Genomic DNA, 21,143 nt, shown 5'->3' with positions numbered 1-21,143 from the left:
ACTAATCAAAAACGGAAAGTAAATAAGTTGTTTCTAAATCAAAAAGGAAATATTGGGCGCAGGGAATCTATAGGGAATATGATCTCAGACTAAAGTGGTTAGATGGGGATGCATTAGACACCGTTCTAGAACTCAAATCAGTATTGTAAAACTAACCTACTTCCGCAGCGTTAACTATCTAGGAAATGAATTTACTAAACCCTAAACCGTCGTTTGGATCTAGCAAACCAAGCAAGCAATAAAAGTTTAAGTTTGATCTGTTCACAAGGTGCCTTAACTTCAACTTCCATTGGCTAAGGATCACCTTGCTCACCTAAGTTCTTTTCTAGCAACTCAACAACACTTTTGGTGCCACGATGAATTAAACCTAAAATCCGAAACTACGTAGCTAATATAGTTTAAGCTTTAAGAACAAAAATAGGTGAAGAACAAAATAGATCAATCCCAAATCCAAAACACCATCGTTAGAGAATCATAAACCCCTTTGAAATCCAAACCCAATAGGTAAACTACTCAGACATGGAGATAAAAGAACAACAAATCAAAGATGAAGAAAACATAATTGAATTGCAAAAGAATAGAAAATAGGGTTTAGAAATCTTTTCCAAAGTGTCAAAAAGGATTAGAGATCTTCTCCCCCAGCTCTCAATACAGAATAGTCTAAGAAAATAAAGCTTATGTCTCGGGAGGTCGAGCCTCTAACTTAAATATCAAAATAAAACCCTAAAAGTCGGTTTAAAACGAAAAAGGAAAAGTTGCTTCGGGTACGGGACTGGTCGATCCCGAATGAGGACCAATCGATCCTGAATGCTTTTTCTGTGTTTGCTCCATCTGCTTGCTAGTCCAATCAGTCTTCACCAAATTGGCTCCAGATGCATGTTTTCATCCCAAAACACTCAGTTTCCTTCCAAAGTAGCCTAGAACTTGTACAAACTCTCAAAAGACCAAAAAGACTCTAAAAGCACACTTTGACTCAATAAAAGACTCAAAACAAACCTAAAAACTATGGTTAAAACCTATAAAATACAGACACATCAATTCCCCCAGACTTGAATCTTTACTTGTCCTCAAGCAAGAACAGACAAAAACTCAGGAACAGAGAAAAGTTTTGAAAGTGGAAACTCACATATTCTTGGGAACCTCTTCTTTGTACTCTTCATCACATCAAATTAAGAACTACTTATTGTACTCTGCCCATGATTAGGATCAACACTCCCTACTCTGAACTCCACAACCTTATAGAACCTTCAACATCCCAATTGTTGTCTCTCTAAATCAAATTAGTGAAAATGTGTGTTCTTGCCGAGGGAATATCGATCACTAAACTTTTTGACTCCTTCAACCCTTTGAATGCCCAAGACTTCTGATATATCATGGTTTTTGTGGTTTTTAACCATGATATAAGGAGTCTTTTAGTGTCTTTTCATTTGTTTCTAGATTGTTTTTGAGTCTTTACAGGTTTTTAGCATGAAAGGAGCGAAATGGAGAAATTTGGATTGTTTTGGAGCATAAATCTCGAAGAATCAATTTGAAGTCTGATTATATGAAGGGCATCGATCGACACTAGAAGAGCATCGGTCGACACCCATTGCAAATCGAGACAAGTCTTCAAATTTGGAAGTTTTACAAAATTGCCCGAAGTTTTCCATATTTGCAACACAAGTCCCTGACGTGTTTTAGGACATATAAATAGTGTTTTTAGGTTTTCCAAACCCATAAGTTTTATTATATCAAGTTTTATTTTTCCTGCAACCCTGAGAGATTTTTGAAAGCTATTGGAGAGAGAGATCTGAACTGCTTTGAGAGAAGAATTCTTAAACTCCTTTCTTACTCTTTTAATCTCTATTGCTTATTATTCAGAATCATGTTTTGTTCTTCATGGATTATGTCTGAGTAGTTTGCTTGTTAGGTTTAGGGTTTTTCACAGGGATTTTTATGAATTATTAGATCTGTTTATTTAGGATTCATTATCTTTCTAGATCTTCATCTTAGGTTGTTCTTCATATTAATCCTTGATTGGCCATCTAGAATTAATACTTTAGGAAAATAAATTGATATGAGAATATAATTGATTTTCCTGATAAAACCTTTTGATGAGCAAAATTATTTCTTGCAAAGAGATTTGATTTAATAATTTTGTGAACAATCTAAACCTGATTTTATTGCTGATTTTTAACCTAGAATTTTACAAAGAGATTTGGATTTTCTGGTTTTAAATTTAGATATTATTTGCAGTGAGAACTGATTTAATTTACAAAAGTGTTTAGAGTTCTAGATCTGATCTTAATTGTTTGAATCCTAATTTATTGATTGATTTAATATTTCATAATTTCATGAGAAATTCCCTAGGCCTAGCTTTTTGATCATCTGAATTTACAACAGCTTTATTTAATATTTTGCATTGCTATTTTTAATTCAATTTAATTTGTTTAGCATAATTATAAAACTCTACAATTTATTGTGTAGACTTGAGTCCTTGTGGAATTCGACCCCTAAGTACTGCAGTGATCTCTTAATTTGAGAGAGTAGCTCTAGGGTTTAATTTGAGCATATCAAATTTTGGCGTCGTTGCCGGGGACTCTCTGATCTACCATTAGATTTGAGTTTTAGATTTTGTCTAAACTTTTCTTTTTTTTTATTTTCTACTTACACGTTTTTGTTTTTCTTCTCTTTGGTGTTTCAGGTGCATGCCTCCTAGACCTCACACAAGGAGCAGTAAGTCTGGTCCTACTGTGAATTTGTCAAACCAAGAGTTGGGAAAACTTGAGCGTGAGAACAGAAAAGCAGCTAAATCTTTGAAGATGGTTAATATGATCATTCTGATGTGTGATGAGGCTGGTGTTTTGAGGGATCAAGAGGGCCACTTGCGCAATGAGCAGGGCCAAAAGCTTGATGCACAAGGAAATGTGATTCCTGAACCTGTTGTCATCTAACAGGCTGTCGTGAACCAGCAAGCTGGTGTTGTTGATGATCCGGATCTTGGTGTTGATCGACACCAACCAGGTGGCATCGATCGACACCCAGCTGCAGACGTGCGTGGAGCTGCCAACCACGTACAGAACCCTGTTCGACGACAGGAGAACAACCGGGATCTGATCAGGACCATTGCTGACTACAATCGAGCTGATCTGGTGTATGAGAACCGGTCTGCTATTGTTCCTCCCCCTTTTCAGAGGAATGATTTTGAGTTGAAACCTGCATACTTTCAACTAGTTGGGCAAAGACCTTTCTCTGCTTTGCCCAATGAGAAGCCCTTGGATCACATTGAGCATTTTGAGGATCTGGTGACTAGCATCAAGGCTAATGGGGTGACTGAGGACTACATCTTCTGCAAACTCTTCCCTTACTCCCTTGCGGGAGAGGCATCTCAGTGGTTGAAACAGCTGCCTGCTGGATCATTGACAAGCTGGCCTGATGTCAAAGTGGCTTTCCTCAACCATTTCTATGATGATGCAATGTCAGATGAGTTGAGAATCAAGCTGTCTTCTTTCAAGCAAAGACCAGATGAAGCCTTCAAAGCAGCTTGGGTGAGATTCAAGGCTTACCAAAGGGACTGTCCACACCATGGTTTCTCAAGGGTTCAATTGCTAAGTATCTTCTTCAGAGGGTGTGATTGGGAGTATCAATTAGCTTTAGATGCTGCAAGTCATGGGAATTTCAAAACAAGATTTCCAGAAGATGTTGAAGTTTTGATTGAGAATTTGGCTTCTAGCAATAGCACTAAGGGAGCAGATGCTGAAAGGAAGAGATTACATGGAGGATATGATTCAAATCAGCTAGCTTCTGTTAATGCTAAGCTTGATTCAGTGCACAATCTTCTTGTGGGAAAGAAGTCAGTCCAATTTGCTGCTGAAGTTGAGACATTTGAGCCAGAGCCAGAGAATTCAGAGGAGAATGTCAACTATGTGTATGGAGCTGGGTATCAGGGACAGAGATTTGGTAATCAGCAAGGAAACAGACCTTACAATGGTGACCAGAAGCAGCAACAGAACAATGGCTATACAAGAACCTATGGGAATTCATCTTATCACTCTCCACCTCCTAAGACTTCTTCTGAGAGTAGAATGGAGGCCATGCTTGAGCATCTTCTACAAGGTCAAGAGAATTTGATAGTGACATTCAATGGAAAGATTGACAATGTCTACACTGAGCTGAATGGAAAGATAGAAGCATTGAATGTTCATGTTAAGAAGCTGGAGGTTCAAGTTGCACAGACTGCTGGGTCTGTAAAACGGCAAGAGAATTATCTTCCAGCAAGAACTGAGTCAAACCCCAGACATGCTTGCAATGCCATATCAGTGAGAGATGAAGATGCTGTTGAAATTGCTTCTGCCGAACTGGGTGAAAAATTGGCCAATCTCTCGGTTTCAGATGATGGTGTCGATCGACACCACCTGGGTATCGATCGACACTCATCTCAGACGGAACCAAAAGCTGCGAAATCTCAGGTTTCAACAGTTGAAAGGGTCTACAAGCCTAAGGTTCCTTTTCCAAGCCAAGAAAGTCTAAGCAAGAGATGGAGGAAGCTAGATGCAAAGCAATGATGGACAAGGTGATGATTGAGATGCCTTTAATTGATGCAGTAAAGCTTTCACCACCTTTTAAGCGGTATGTGAGGAGAATGGTATCCAATGGTTTGAGCCCTGAAGAAGGAGCACTTCTTACAAAAGATGTCAGTGCAATTCTGTTGAACCAGCCTGTACAGAGGAAGAAAGAGAAGAAGCAGGAGGTGGTTGTCTCTAAGGAAGTGAGTGCAATCATTCAATGTAAGACTGCTAAGAAGTTACCAGATCCTGGAAGCTTTGTACTTGATTGCTCTATCTCCACAGGAAGGTTTTCACACTCACTTTGTGACCTTGGTTCTAGCATCAACTTGATGCCACATTCTGTTGCTGTGAGACTTGGGATGACAGAATTCAAGCCAACTCAGATTTCTCTAATCCTAGCTGATCGATCCCGAAGAATTCCTGAAGGTGTTTTAGAGGATATTCCAGTTAAGGTTGGCAACTTCATGATTCCCACTGACTTTGTGGTGCTGAAGTATGATCAAGAGCCTAAAGATCCTCTCATCTTAGGAAGATCTTTCTTGGCTACAGCTGGTGCCATCATAGATGTGCAGAAGGGACACATAACACTGAATGTGGATGGATTGAGTATGCATTTTAAGATGGATAAGCTGAGGAGGGCTCCTACTATTGATGGACAGACTTTTTCTGTTGAAAAAGTTTCTACAACACGAGCATCAGGCTCAGTGTCGATCGACACCAACCAGGAGGCATCGATCGACACCCCACCACATCCGAGACAAAGCTTGTCCAAAGTTGAAGCTCCAAGACAGAAACCTGTTCCCAAACAGAAAGTCTCCCATTCCACCCTCCAGAGTCCTCAGGTAAGGCAAAGGTACACCTCTTCTGCACCTAATCCTCCTCCTATCATCAACAAGAATTTCAAAGAGAGAAAAACTGTTTTGCAGTTAACCAAGCCACAAGATTATTGTAGAGTGCTTGTTTCTTCTGTTGATGATTTTGCAGGACATAAGAGATACCCTCCCATACCTAAGTTCCGCCATGGTCCTGTTCCTCACATTCTTGGAAGACCTCATGCACCTAAAGCTTATACACCACCTTGGATGAAGAGGACTTCAATGCCATGTTTTGCTCCTACGGATGCCTGAACTCCACCACAGTCAAGCTAATGACTGAAAACAAGCGCTTAGTGGGAGGCAACCCACTGGTAGGTTTTTATTTTTCTTTTGATTTTGATTTTTGTTTATTTTTATTTTTGCTTACCTCTTAGTTGATAACACTGGGGACAGTGTTGTTTAAGTCTGGGGGAGGTTAGTTACTAACTATGTTTTCTGTTTTTGAGTTTCAGTTGTGTCAGTCAAAACCATAAAGTTTGAGTCAAATTTTTCAAAATTTTTCTTTTTTATCTTTGGGAATTATGATCTTGACTAATGATTTCTCTTATTTGGCTAACACTCTAATGATTATTTGTTTGTGCTTGATCTCAGAACTGAAGCTTAGAAAGACTATGAGCCTTATCAACAATCCTGAAAGCCCTTATTCAATGGATATCTGATTGATCTAACGTTGTCTCAACTTTTATCAGGATTTTAACCGGACTTAATCTCTTACTTTGGGGTTGGAAATCAGTGGACTAGACTTCTTCTTCAGGCCATACAAGACAATGCAATTTTTCAAAGTATGTTTCCCCTCTCTCTTCCCTTCAGTGCTTTAAAAAAAATAAAGAGAATAAAAGATGAGATGATTTTGATCAGTTTAGAGAGGTAGGTAAATTACCAGTGACCTCATTATTCTACTCTTGAGTCAAATGATCACACAAAGCTTGGAAGCGAGGGGTAGGTAAATTACCGATGACCCCGGTATTCACTTACACCTTTGATTTAAAAAAAAAAAAAGAAGAAAAAAAATAATGGAAGTGAGAAAAGGGAGAGGAAAGGAGATGTAAGAAGAATGTATTGGCCTGAAGAGAATCCATATGCCACTATTCGATACACCCAAGGTAAGAACTCACCTGTACTTGCTTTAATTTATATATTGAGATGACAATGGAGATTTCAGAGATTCCAAAGGATTGTGGGATTTGAGTAAGGAATGTTGATGCTTATCATGGTTAAGTATAAGAAGTAGGTTCTTGAGTCAGCTAAATGAAGAGTGTGAATAAGAATCATCATGCAGTTGAGTGAGTTCCCTGTTTTCAAACCTCTTTCACAGGTCTAAGCTTATGTTTTGCTTGAGGGCAAGCAAAGGCTAAGTCTGGGGGGAGTTGATATATCATGGTTTTTGTGGTTTTTAACCATGATATAAGGAGTCTTTTAGTGTCTTTTCATTTGTTTCTAGATTGTTTTTGGAGTCTTTACAGGTTTTTAGCATGAAGGGAGCGAAATGGAGCAATTTGGATTGTTTTGGAGCATAAATCTCGAAGAATCAATTTGAAGTCTGATTATACGAAGGGCATCGATCGACACTAGAAGAGCATCGGTCGACACCCATTGCAAATCGAGACAAGTCTTCAAATTTGGAAGTTTTACAAAATTACCCGAAATTTTCCATATTTGCAACACAAGTCCCTGACGTGTTTTAGGACATATAAATAGTGTTTTTAGGTTTTCCAAACCCATAAGTTTTATTCTATCAAGTTTTATTTTTCCTCCAACCCTGAGAGATTTTTGAGAGCTATTGAAGAGAGAGATCTGAACTGCTTTGAGAGAAGAATTCTTAAACTCCTTTCTTACTCTTTTAATCTCTATTGCTTATTATTCAGAATCATGTCTTGTTCTTCATGGATTATGTCTAAGTAGTTTGCTTGTTAGGTTTAGGGTTTTTCACAGGGATTTTTATGAATTATTAGATCTGTTTATTTAGGATTCATTATCTTTCTAGATCTTCATCTTAGGTTGTTCTTCATATTAATCCTTGATTGGCCATCTAGAATTAATACTTTAGGAAAATAAATTGATATGAGAATATAATTGATTTTCCTGATAAAACCTTTTGATGAGCAAAATTATTTCTTGCAAAGAGATTTGATTTAATAATTTTGTGAACAATCTAAACCTGATTTTATTGCTGATTTTTAACCTAGAATTTTACAAAGAGATTTGGATTTTCTGGTTTTAAATTTAGATATTATTTGCAGTGAGAACTGATTTAATTTACAAAAGTGTTTAGAGTTCTAGATCTGATCTTAATTGTTTGAATCCTAATTTATTGATTGATTTAATATTTCATAATTTCCTGAGAAATTCCCTAGGCCTAGCTTTTTGATCATCTGAATTTACAATAGCTTTATTTAATATTTTGCATTGCTATTTTTAATTCAATTTAATTTGTTTAGCATAATTATAAAACTCTACAATTTATTGTGTAGACTTGAGTCCTTGTGGAATTCTACCCCTAAGTACTGCAGTGATCTCTTAATTTGAGAGAGTAGCTCTAGGGTTTAATTTGAGCATATCAACTTCCTTTATATGCTCCCTTTCCTCTCTCTTTTCTCACTTCCAAAGGATCGATTTTTCCCTAATTTTCTAGGGTATCATTGTTTTGTTTCTATCGATCCCTTGCTTTTTTTTTGGACAGGTTTCCATGAATTTCGAAGGATGCACGGGTTTAGGCACAACCCTCGGTTCACTTCTTTGCCACCTATATCCTCTTTTTTTTTCTTCTCTTCTTTTGTTTCTGATATCCTTTTTTTTTTATTGAGTATTGAAGGGAAGAGAGAGGGGACGCATACTTTTGTGAGGAGATGCATGTCTTGTAAGGCTTAAGGGAGGAGTCTTGTTTGATGTATACCATGTCCCAAGGCAAGAAGTTAAATCCGGTTAAGTCCTTTCAAAGCTAGAGACAACGGCGGATCAACTTAATGTCCTCTTCGGTGAGGGTCTTTTGGGGTGTGTTGATTCTGCTCATGTTTGTTCCAAGCTTCATTCTAAAATCGAAAGTGCTAAAGTAATCATAAGAATGTTAGTTCGAAGCAAAAGATTCCTAGAAAAGCTCATAGTTTCCAATTTTTTACTCGATAAAATGACTCAATTAAAAGAAAAAATCAAAAGAAAACGACATTAGTAACTTGGAGACATCCCTCACCCGGACTTACTTCATACCGTCTCGGTGTGAAAGCAAAGCCAAGAAAAGAATGAACCCCACAAAGAAAATAAGAAAACATAAAAAAGAAAAAGAAAGGAAAAGAAACAAAAACCTGTGATCTCGCATCTGTTGTTGTAATGGTGTCGGCAAGGGTGGGGACTGATCGGTCTCGGGATGGGATAGACCGATCTGCAACATTATTGATCTTTGAGACACCCGCAGAAAACCACCAGGATCGATCGATCTGTAAGGAGGACTGATTGATCCTAAGCTCCTGGACCAAAAAAGTTTTGCATCTTGTGCGTTATGTACCTGATCCTGAAAATACTTAACACCTGACGTGATTTCACCGTAATAAATTCTAAAACAAAACCAAGATCCTAAGACAAACAAAATTAAAGGATAAGCCAGCACAAACCCCATGGGTTGCCTCCCAGAAGCGCTTGTTTAAGGTCTATAGCTTGACCGCTCAACACAAAATATTAATCATGACTATCAAAAGGCTGAGCCAAAGGACCTTTAGTCCTTCTCTTGTTAGTGCAATAAACAATTTGTGTCAAGTAACACACAAATTATCCATGGCAAAACAATAAAATTCACATCAAAAGGAAGTTTACTACAAATGTAGCATATACTTTGAAATATTCCTTGATGGTTGGATGCTCATGAGAATCAAATGCATTTAATGGGAAAATAAAGTCAATTTCAGGTTCAAACGAGGTTTTCACAAAATAATCAACTTCATCACCATTAATTTCATAAAACACAATATCCTCATTCATATAATCAACCTCAGGGTCTTTTGTTTCATTCAAAATTGTATCAATATCAAGAACACACCCTAGGTAAGATTCTTCAAGAAGAGAACTAGATACATCAAGCATTGAAAACTTAAACTCGAGATCATGAATATTCAAAGCACAATGATATTCAATATCAAAACATATCTCATGATAATCCCTAGCAAGTTTTTCTGCTCTTAAAATGTCTAGACGTTGAGGCTCACATATCAAATCATAGCATTCATCAATGAGCAATGGAGTATCCAAACTAGAAGTCACATCTTCAATGCTTGGCATGTGAACATCCTCAAAATCATCAATTTCAAGGGTGGAAACGCATGTACTTTATATTTGGCTTGGTGGAACCCAATATATTACCTTCTCGCAAGCATGAGCTTCCCTAATCTCTTTGAAAGTGGGCTCCCTCCCTTCAAGTACTGCTCGATGTGAGATGAGATTCAACCGGATCATTGCTGCTAAGTTCCTCCTTGTCGTTGTTGGATGCTCCATATAAAGTTCATCCAACTTAACTTTTTGATCCAGTGTAAGAACATTCTCATCAAACGGTGGCTCCACATAAGGCTCATCTAAAATGTCTTCATCAAATGTGGTCTCCTCTTCCTGTGGCCAGTCATCGTAATCCATGGCTCCAAAAACATTTTTCATTTTTTTTAATCTACAAAAAAAGAGAAAATAAAAATAATTAGTAAAAACAAAAAGAAATCTTAGACTATACTCCATTCTAAAATCTCAAAGGCAATCGTTTTGGTCCCCGACAACGGCGCTAAATTGATCAAATGTCAATTAAAACCTAATGTGCACACTACCACGATCTAGTGGTGTCGTCGTAACACTTCAGGATCGAATCCACAGAGACCAAGCAATTGCACTATGAAATTGTGAACATCGAATATAGCTAAGACAAAATAGAAAGTTTGTGAATCAAGTAACTAATCTAAAACGGAAAGTAAATAAGTTGTTTCTAAATCAAAAAGGAAACGATCTATGGGGATGCATTAGACACCGTTCTAGAACTCAAATCATTGTTGTAAAACTAACCTACTTCAGCAGCATTATCTATCTATGCAATGAATTTACTAAACCATAAACCGTCGTTTGGATCTAGCAAACCAAGCAAGCAATACAAGTTTAAGTTTGATCTGTTCATAAGGTGCCTTAACTTCAACTTCCGTTGGCTAAGGATCACCTTGCTCACCTAAGTTCTTTTCTAGCAACTCAACAGCACTTTTGGTGCCACGATGAATTAAACCTAAAATCAGAAACTAGGTAGCCAATCTAGTTTAAGCTTTAAAAGCAACAATAGATGAAGAACAAAATAGATCAATCCCAAATCTAAAACACGATCGTTAGAGAATCATAAACCCCTTTGAAAACCAAAAACGCAATAGGTAAACTACTCAGACATGGAGATAAAAGAACAGCTAATCAAAGATGAAGAAAACATAATTGAATTGCAAAAGAATAGAAAATAGGGTTTAGAAATCTTCTCCAAAGTGTCAAAAAGGATTAGAGATCTTCTCCCCCAACTCTCAATACAGAATAGTCTCAGAAAATAAAGCTTATGTCTCTGGAGCCCGAGCCTCTAACTTAAATATCAAAATAAAACCCTAAAAGTCGGTTTAAAACTAAAAAGGAAAAGTTGCTTTGGGTACAGGACTGGTCGATCCCAAATGAGGATTAGTCGATCCTAGATGCTTTTTCTGTGTTTGCTCCATCTGCTTGCTAGTCCGATCATTCTTCACCAAATTGGCGCCAGATGCATGTTTTCATCCCCAAAACACTCAGTTTCCCGACCAAAGTTACGGCAGAAGCAAAACAGTCGCACATTTACGACGAAGAAAATATAGTCGCAAAAATATCGCAATTTTAGATGGTTCAGTGACTGCAATTTATCAAAGACAAAGAGTCACAAATTAGCAACCTTTTTGCAACGTATATTCCGGTCACAAGTTTATTTATCGATAACTTGTTACAAATTTGCAAATCCTACTTTTTGCGATGAAGTTGCTACCACTTGTGCGACTACTTTGCAACTACTTTTGCAACTATTTTGCATCTAACACCTGAATTAGATACTGTTTTGCGACTGTTTAGCAACTTTCAATTTTGAATTTGAAATTTCACATTAGAGAAATGTTAACATGTTTCTATACATATTTCTACTCTAAATTGATCAATATCAGTCATATAAACTTTGTCAAAGCTTTCCATTTTAGTATTTAGACACAATAATTTCATAATATCTAAATCATTCTAAAGAGTTATATGTTATTTCATAAAAAGATTAGTAATTTTATGAAAATTTCAAAACAAAGATATCAAAACAATATTTTAAGCTCATAAACTATTTGATATACTCTATAATACAATCATGAGTCCTTATTGTTAAATGATATCAATACAACTGGTCAAAAATTATAGATTTCAAAAATTTTTTATTGTGACTATAGTCTAAGAGTTACAATAGAGTAACAATGTGCGACTAACTTGTTACGACTTTTGCAACTCTTATTTTTGGCGACGAAGTTGCTACCACTGTTGCGACTACTTTGCAACTACTTTTGCAATTGTTTTACGTCTAACACCTGTATTAGATACTGTTTTGCGACTCTTTAGCGTCTAACACCTGAATTAGATATTGTTTTGCGACAATTTAGCAACTCTCGATTTTTTGAATTTGAAATTACACATTAGAGAAATGTTAACATGTTTCCATACACATTTCCACTTTAAATTGATCAATATCAGTCAGATAAACTTTGTCAAAGCTTTCTATCATAGTATTTAGACACAAAACTTTCATAATATATAAATCATTCTCAAGAGTTATATGTTATTTCATAAGAAGGTTTGTAATTTTATGAAAATTTCGAAACAAAGATATCAAAACAATATTTTAAGCTCATAAACTATTTGATATACTCTATATACAGTCATGAGTCCTTATTGTTAATTGATATCAATAGAACTGGTCAAAAATTATAGATTTATATTGTGACTAAAGTCTGAGAGTCACAATAGAGTAACAATTTGCGACAAACTTGTTACGACTTCTGCAAATCCTATGGTTTGCGACTATTTTGCGACGGTGTTACAACGATTTCAATACTCCTCTGTGACCATTGTGTTACTCTATATGATAGTTGTCTAATTTTAAGTATTTTTTGCTAAGGTTTAGGCGCGTAATATCCCCACCCCCATATTTTTAGTATGTGTCTCTTTTGCGTCTACTTTGCGACTCCTCTTTGTTAATTACTAGGCAAAGAATCCATTTAAGGTTTCTTTACCTCTTTCTAATTTTCGTGTAAGTGCCAAAAACTCAGATCCGCTGGAGGTTTTAGGTTCTAATAGCAGATCCACTGGAGGTGTTCGGGTCTTCAATGGTGCGACTACAAGGGAACTCAGATCTGGCGCAGGTAATCGGGCCTCCAATAGTGAGACTTCACGCGGATGTCGAAGTGGTGTCGGAACGTCGTCTCACTCTTCGAATCCATCAGGCTCTCAGTCCGTGACTAATTCAATTAGAATTATGCCATCCCAGTTTCCACCGAGGACACAACCATTGCCTCCTGCTTCTCAACTACCGCCTCCTGGTTCTCAACCACTGCGGGGTTGTTCTCAACCACCGCTTTTTGCTCCTCAACCACCGGTTCCTGCTCCTCAACTCATATCAGAACAACCAAACCTAAATATGGAAGAGGATTACAACAAAGAACCCCCTAATCCCAATCCTGCCCAAGAAGAAAACCCTAATCCTAATCCAGCCCAAGAAGAAATCCCTAATCCTAATCCAGCCCAACAAAACTACCAAGATTTGTTAGATTATATGCTAGCTCTTCCAGGCCGACAACATCTACCACTTCTGTATGTTGAACCCATCCCCAGTGTTGAGACTCTATGGTAATTTCCCTTTGCTCTTAGTGTTAGGTTGAGACTGATTGTGTTTGGTTGACTAAGTTTTTGGTTGAGACTGATTGTTTGGTTGATTAAGTTTTTGGTTGTGTTTGATTGTTTGGTTGAGACTGATTGTTACATCAGCTTAGTGTTTGTATTTGTCATGAAGGATTGCTATGTTTGATTAAGTTTTCTTTACTTTGTTTGCTTAGTTGTCTTTAAGTTACATCTGCTTAGTGTTTGTATTTGTCTTGAAGGACGGATTGTTGCAATGTTTTTATAGAGACTAATACTCTGTTTTTGTTTTGTGACAGGTTTAACAGGCACAAAGGAAAAAATTCTCGGGTGATTGCTGGAATATTTAGAAGGAAATTTGATGGTCCTTACTACAGTTGGAAGGTTACTCCTACACCCATTCAAGAGAGATATTTCAGGACATTTGCAGTAATGTCATATAGCTTTCAAAGTTTTATTATCTATCATAACTGACTTAGTATCATTGCTAACTTAACTCAATTGTAATATGTAGCGGAAGTTCAATTGGGATAATGGGATTACTGAGCTTGTTAGAGAGGGGTTCTTAAAGATAGCCAAGAAACGAATGAAAGGAATTGTTAGTCAAGCTAAAAGCAGTGGTAAACAACCTGTTTTGATTAGTGGAGAACTGTGGGTTGAGATGTGTGCTCATTGGAACAAACCTGATGTAATAGAGAGGAGCTCAAATGCTTCACAGTGCAGAAACTCCGATCATGGTGGTCTTGGAGTCCACAAACACCTTGCCGGTCAGAAATCATATGTGAAAATTCATGAAGAAATGGTAATTTGAGACTTTGTACTTAAATCCACTTACATCCGATATTGCTTCCATGATTTTAACATTTTACAATTTCTTTGTAGGAGGAAGAATTGGGCCGTCCGATATCATTTGGCGAAGTGTTCATGAAGACACATACTCGTGCATACGGATCGTTTGTTGATCAAAAAGCTAAACAAGTAGCTGAGACTTATGAGAAAATATGAGAGGAGAGACTGTGTAAAGTGGACGATGATGGTCCAGAAAATTCAGGGAATTCTTCTGAACGTTCAACTCGTCGTACTCTCAGTATTGATGAAAAAAATGAAATCTTTCTTAAGTTAACTCCTTAGTTTCTTTATTTTGATGACTGTGTATGATTATTCTTAAGGTAACTCCTTAGTTTCTTTATTTTGATGAAAAAAATGAGTATTTTGCTTTCTTAATCCACATTTTGGTTTTCTTAATCCGTGTGGTTTCTTTATTTGCTGACCATTTTGGTTTCTTAATACTTGTTTCTAGCCTTGACTAACGAAATGCTTTTATTTTTCTTTGTTTATGTGTACTCAAACAGATGAGAAGGGAAACCTTTTTGGCCTTGGATATCTTGTTGAGACACTTAGGAAAGGGAAAAGGAAAGAAAGCTTTGCAGAATCTTCTCCATCAACATCAACACTTCGAGCTTCAGGAACAATTTCACCGCAAGATAGCTCATCTAGATGCTGAGAATGCACGACGTGATAAGGAGCATCAAGAAACTCAAACGAAGACCGATAACATTATCATCTACATGAAAGATAAAGATCCAGGATTTGCAACTTTTATGGCTTCCTTGCATACACAAACTGTACCAGCAACCACACCAGAAACCGCACCTGAAGACACCATACCTGAAGACATCATACCACCAGCCACCATGTTAGACACAACACCAGCCACCACATCCCCTTTCTCCACTTAATCCAAGTTCTAAACATTGTCTTTCTTAAAAAAACATGAATTGCTTGTTTGATGTTATTTCTTGTTTTGCTTTAGGATGATCTTTTTGGTTAATACAATCATTATCATAATCTTTCTGGTTAATGAATGATTATGATATCTTTCTTAATGATTTGGTTTTCAATTTTAATTTATTGTGATTCATTCCATATTTGGTAGATAAAACAGGTTTATTATATGCCAAAATATCACCAAATTGTGACCAAATTTATTTCTATGAAACTATCAGATTAGTGGCAAAATGGTTACTAATATACGAGGACTATTTTGCGACGACAGCTAAGGAGTCTTAAATTAGTCACACAATTTAATCACTAACTTGCGACTGACTTGTAACTATGTTTACGACCGAAGGTTCCAAATATAAAAAGTCTATAAAGAGTCGCTTATTGGCGACTATATAACGGTGTCATAATTCAGTCGTAAATTTGCGACCATTTTGAGACACGTAAATTTTGCGACCATTTTTTAGCGACCATCTGAAATAGTCGTTTATTAGTCGCAAAATAGGTATTTGCGATTGTTTAGCTACTATTATTGGACTCAATAAACGCAGGTTTTGTTTTGTTTTTTTTTTTCTGTTAACTCAGAGAGTAAATCCCCAGAGCTATGGAAGGGTCCGAGACTAATCTCTCTGGAGGAAGGGCATCCCACGGGTAGGATCCTCCCGGTTATGCAAATGGGTCGTAAGCAATGGGCCCATACCCATATGACCAAAGGGATAAAGCTAAATGATTCTTGCGTTTGGAGAGAATCGATCCCTGGCCTAAAGAAACAGGGCGACTTTTCCACCAAGACCTAGACCAACGCAGGTTTTGTTGTAGTGAGATAAAAAACTATTTCTAATTTCCTATGTTATGAATGTAGCCTTTAAGTTTTAACTGAATTTGATGACTAGAGTGAAAGGTATTGCGACAATAAGTACTGATACTGTCGCCAAAAAACGTCTCTTAATTTATACTACACATCCATTATGCATTTGCTAATCTACAATCATATGTAATTGGGTCAGTAAGTCATGTACAATCTAGGATTGACAATCTTTATATTTGAATCGAATCTGATGTGGTTATTATCTGCCAATAGCAAATTAATAATCTCCTTGGATTGAGTGTATTAAGGCTCATAGGATAAAATATGGGAACATCTACGTTTAAATCTAGGTTTAATCTCTAAAAGCTAGGTTTCCCATCATAGCAGCAGATATGCTTCAAATATCATATTTACATGACATCACCTACATCACTAAGTTCTAATCTAGTGGATTTTTTTGCTTAGATTTGATTGTTTTTTTAAAAAACGTGTAATCTTCAATGCAATAAGTCTTTTGGATACTGTTATGGCCGGAAAAAATAGATATGACCTCCTTATAAGATAATGACGTGCATAGCAAGAATTTTGTAGCAACGGTGGAATAACAATAAATATTAAAGTGATCTAATTTTTTATTGATTATAAGTCCTGTACAATCTAGGATTGAGAAACTTTATGACACATACGCAGACTGGAATTAACTTATTAAAATACACACAATGATTGAAAACAAGAAAAATAAAACTCTGAAACTTGGATGTGGTAACTTCATGGATATGCTTGTTTAGGCAGTCTCAACTTCAGTTGTAGAGCCCTTAGTGCAGAAAGTAGAACATGCATTTGCGCATTGTGCTAACGCTCCATTCACAATTTCACTCTCGTCTGCTCACCGAAACAAAATAGAATGGGTTAGCATTCTCTTATCTACCATTCCAAGATAAATAATAATATTATAATTAGTAAGCTTGGATGTTTCGTTTTACCAGAGCTTTGGAGTGTCTCCATGGCAGCGCACACAGAAGATGTACATCCCAACTTGCAGTATTCATTGACAGCATCACCTTGAGTAAATATTCAAAAACATTAAACATTGATGAAACAGAATAAAGCACATACAAAAAAATATATATACCTGAGTTTTGGAGAGTGTCATGTGGATATCCGTTGGGACATTTGCTAACGATTTTGCATCCACTGCGTGATGCACACATTGGTCGGGAGCCTCCTGCAAAACGGCAGACGTTATATATATTTCTAGCAGCCCTAGTCGGGCAGCAACTCTTTGCCTCCACATGAATTTGTGCCATGACCAAACTCATTATGAGCACACTTAGAATAACAGTTTTTCCTTCCATCTTTTGATTGATTACTTGTTTGATCACAATATATATTTAGCCTGTGTTGATGAAATGTGATGAAACAAGACTTGCTTATATACTAGTTGTTCTACAGTTTTCTACCACAAACTTTAGTTCACACCTTTCTAACAAGCAACATATTGGCTGGACCACCTTATCCCAATGACTACCACAAACTAGTTTACCATCGGCGAATTTGCTCAAAATAACCTTTTATGTTTGTTTCTACAAATTGCAATGTTTGGGAAAATAATAATTTATTCGTGAAATATTCTAAACATCTAACTATTCAATTTTTGGTTTGCATGCTTGCGCTAAGTATGATGTGTATGTTCCTAGAGTAACCGTATAATTTTTTCGTCACACTCTCATAATTTGGTGTATGAGAGAACATAAGTGGAATAAGGCATAGTCTTAACTCTTAAGTGATAGTGTTTGAAAGTATATTTTTATTTATATTTGATTTCTTGTATAGTTAATAGTTATTATTTTACAATACTATTTAGCTGTTAAGATTTCATTGGTACTTGGATCACATGAATTATTGTGTGATGTTTACGGATGAATGGGTTAAAAACGTTTACGGATTTATTGTAAGAGCCAAAATATCCGATAAGATTTTTTATGTTTGGCGTTGATACACTGGAAGAAGAATACGAAGGGATTAAAGAGGAAGGGACAAACTAGTTTTATCACAACGTGTTTTATGTTACCTCTTATAATTTACCCAAATCTTTTGTGGCTGTGGTATTTTTAAGGTTCAAAATCAATCTATACGAGTTGAGCTCAAAGGGAAATAAAAGCCTGGCCTAACTCATTACAACTACATAATCACTTATGAATGTAAATACATTATGTAACTACGTAACGTATTAATTAAATGAGATATGTTTATGCTGTTGTAAAACACTGGATTGTGGACTCCATAACCAAGCCCATACTCGGTCCATAAGTGTTTAAGACTTTAGGCCTGTTCGGCCAAGACCCATCGGCCATTACTTATTCTATGTTGGTTTAGACTTTGTCTTAGGGAAACACTATATATATGTAATCTCATTCATTGTTTATCAATAACAAGAACAAGAGATTTCGTTCCCTAAATCCTCTAGTTTACAACACATTTTCAGCACGATAGCCTCTAACCCTAAAACCCTAAGGCAGCCGCCGATTCTCTTCTCTCTTCCAAAACCCTAAACCGCCTTTGTTCTTTCTTCGAGAGACTTATCTCCTTTGTCTCTCGAAGTTCTCTTGGTGATCTACGAGCATCATCTAGCTCGTGATCGAGTTCTTCTCAAAACCCCATCGAGGTTCGCGGTTCCTAGACGTATCCGGACGAGAGCGGTACGAAAATCCGGACGATAGTGGTATGAGATTCCAGACGAGAGCAGTACGGGATCGGGACGAGAGCAGTACGCGAGCGGGACAAGAATCAGGTCGATAGCGGTATGTGGATCGAGATTTGTGAGAGATATCTGAGGTCTTTAGCTCCCAGATCAAAACCAGTCAGACCCTAATTGGTGAAAGGTAAATAAGATCTAAAATCCTCCTTAAAACCCTATAAATCGAATCTGAACCTTTAAAGCTATTGCACCCTAAAACATCCATGTACACAAACAAACAAATTTTAAGAGTCTCTGATCCTATAAAACTTTAAAATCGGTTGCATAGGATTGTTAGATTGTTTGTGAATTGCACCAAGAAACATCAAGCTTAAAACCTATTGATTGATTGTAATATTGCTTGATTGATTGTTGCATAAGAACCTAGAACTAAATTTGTTAGATTCATAAGAAAGATATTAATCAAACTGTTCTAGGATGATTAAAACTTGGTTGTTCATGCATCATATTAAAATCGGACCTTGTAGAGGATATTATAGAATCGGCTGCATGAACTAATTCTTAGGATTCCTTAAACATAAACTTGAACATAGATTTCTGTAAACTTCGGCCATATGAAAACATAAATCTCGAGCATAAGCTTGTTCTAGGATTATTAGGATAACTTCCATAAACCTTAGTCATTATCCTAAAATTTATGTAAAATTAACTTATTGTTCTAAGAGTAAATCCGATTGAATCAAAACTTTTGTTAAAATTCTATAAATTAAAACATTGAAATCAGAATTAAAATATTGATTAGGATAAGTTCCTAATTAATTATAGTAATTATCTAAAACTCTTAAAACAAAATTTACTAAATCCTAGAATGAATAAGAAATCATAAGAAAAGGAAATCCTATCTAGAAAATAAGAAATTTGTTGCATGCATGCTAGTTCCTATCTAGCTTTGTTGTTCCTCATGCATAATAAGCCATGAAATTGAGTATAATAAATGGCATGTTTCGGTCTCAAATACTGCATGACATAAGTTCGAAATTATGAGTAAAGGCAAGGCATGTTTCGGTCTCAAATACCGCATGGCCTAAAGGTTTAAATATGAAGGCATGTTTCGGTCTCAAATACCGCATAGCCTATGACTAAAACAATTCCATGGTTTGGTCTTAAATACCGCATGGCATGATCCAAATTAATTATATGGTTCGGTCTTAAAAACCGCATGATATAATTAGGTGCATGTTTTGGATTAAAATCAAAGGACCTATGTGAGTATATTGTTGATTATAATGATTGCACTAAGAAAATATAGACATCAAATGATTATCATGCTGAGAGCTTAGAAAACCAGTACCTCACGATAGATAATCTTATTGACCCTTTGGACAGAGCTTAAAAGCAAATATGGACACCAAAAGATGGTGTTCCTACCAAAGGCTCAATTCGATTGGAAAACCTAAGGAACCAGGACTTCAAATCTCTGGATGAGTATAACTCAGAGCTTTTAAAGATTGTCTCAATCCTAAGGTTGTGTGGTACTAAGGTCATTGAGAAGGAATTGTTGGAGAAGACATTCTCGACATTTCACACAAATAACATTGTGCTCCAGCAGCAATATCGCGAGAAAGGTTTAAAACCTATGCAGACCTAAAACTCTTGTTTAATGCTAGATGAGCAAAACAATGAGATATTATTGATGAAAAGTGCAATGAAGCCCACAAGGTTGATATGACTAAGAAAAATCCTCAAGAGCCTAAAGAGCCAAAAGAGACTAAGGAGTCTAACTATGTCCGTAGAGACAAGAGTGGCCGTGGCCGAGGAAGAAGTGGACATGGTGGTCCTGGTCGTGGGACTTACCAAAAACATAATTATGATGGTCAAGGCCGTAGAAACCGATTAGGCTTCGGCCGTGGTCGGGGTAGAGGCCGCGGGTTATCTAAACCCGCAACATAAGACCAAGTGCACTTGTAATAATAATTATGGTATAGAAAACCATTAGATAAAGACATGCAGAACTCCTAAAGCACCTTGTTGATCTCTATTAAGAGAGTTTGAAAATAAAGAAAATAAATCCAGAAAGCTAACCTAGTTCATCTCGATGGTAAAGGAAATTTCAACCATGAGAATGATGACTAAATTGGATTATGAGATTTGTAATTGCCTAAAGAAAAATATTTAAACTCATGTGGTGTATTAATTTAATTTCTATGCTTTTGAATTTGATTGAATTATTATTTTGGTTTAAATTCAATTATATTATTTCCTTCATTATATATTTGCTTGTTTAAAACATAAAATCTTGTCCATTATTGGAAATGGCTAAGGACAAGAACATAAGTGTGGTGGATAGTGGATTAAGCCACACAATTTTGAAATATTTTATGGCACACATTTTGAACTAAGTGTTGCATTATAATCACCCTGCTCTAAGAGAAGCTTATTGAGCTTTAAGGACATTCATTTGAATGGTTTCCATATTGAAATAAAGGGTGAAGGAAACAGAGAGTTCCTATATATTGAAATCACCCATGGACATA

The 21,143-nt window shown here is 36.4% G+C and overlaps 1 protein-coding gene and 2 pseudogenes across 1 annotated transcript; 1 reads left to right on the top strand and 2 right to left on the bottom strand.

Moving 5' to 3' along the window:
- Positions 1-3,470: 3,470 nt before the first annotated feature.
- LOC147944210 (small nucleolar RNA R71) lies at positions 3,471-3,571 on the bottom strand (annotated as a pseudogene).
- A 9,370-nt stretch (positions 3,572-12,941) lies between these two features.
- Positions 12,942-15,189, top strand: LOC147944209 (uncharacterized; annotated as a pseudogene).
- A 1,332-nt stretch (positions 15,190-16,521) lies between these two features.
- On the bottom strand, positions 16,522-17,314 carry LOC104787220 (thionin). The gene is made up of 3 exons (XM_010512756.2): positions 17,044-17,314; positions 16,895-16,972; positions 16,522-16,793 (listed from the first exon to the last, which is right to left on the bottom strand). The coding sequence occupies exons 1-3, from the start codon at positions 17,264-17,266 to the stop codon at positions 16,696-16,698; spliced, it is 399 nt and encodes a 132-aa protein (XP_010511058.1). The 5' UTR covers positions 17,267-17,314; the 3' UTR covers positions 16,522-16,695.
- Between the last annotated feature and the right edge of the window lie 3,829 nt (positions 17,315-21,143).

This window comes from Camelina sativa, chromosome 5 (assembly GCF_030686135.1).
Source record: "Camelina sativa cultivar CO46 ecotype springtype chromosome 5, ASM3068613v1".
Taxonomy (NCBI): Eukaryota; Viridiplantae; Streptophyta; class Magnoliopsida; order Brassicales; family Brassicaceae; genus Camelina; species Camelina sativa.
Note: the sequence above shows the minus strand (reverse complement) of the source record. Positions and strands in the feature narration are given on the sequence as shown.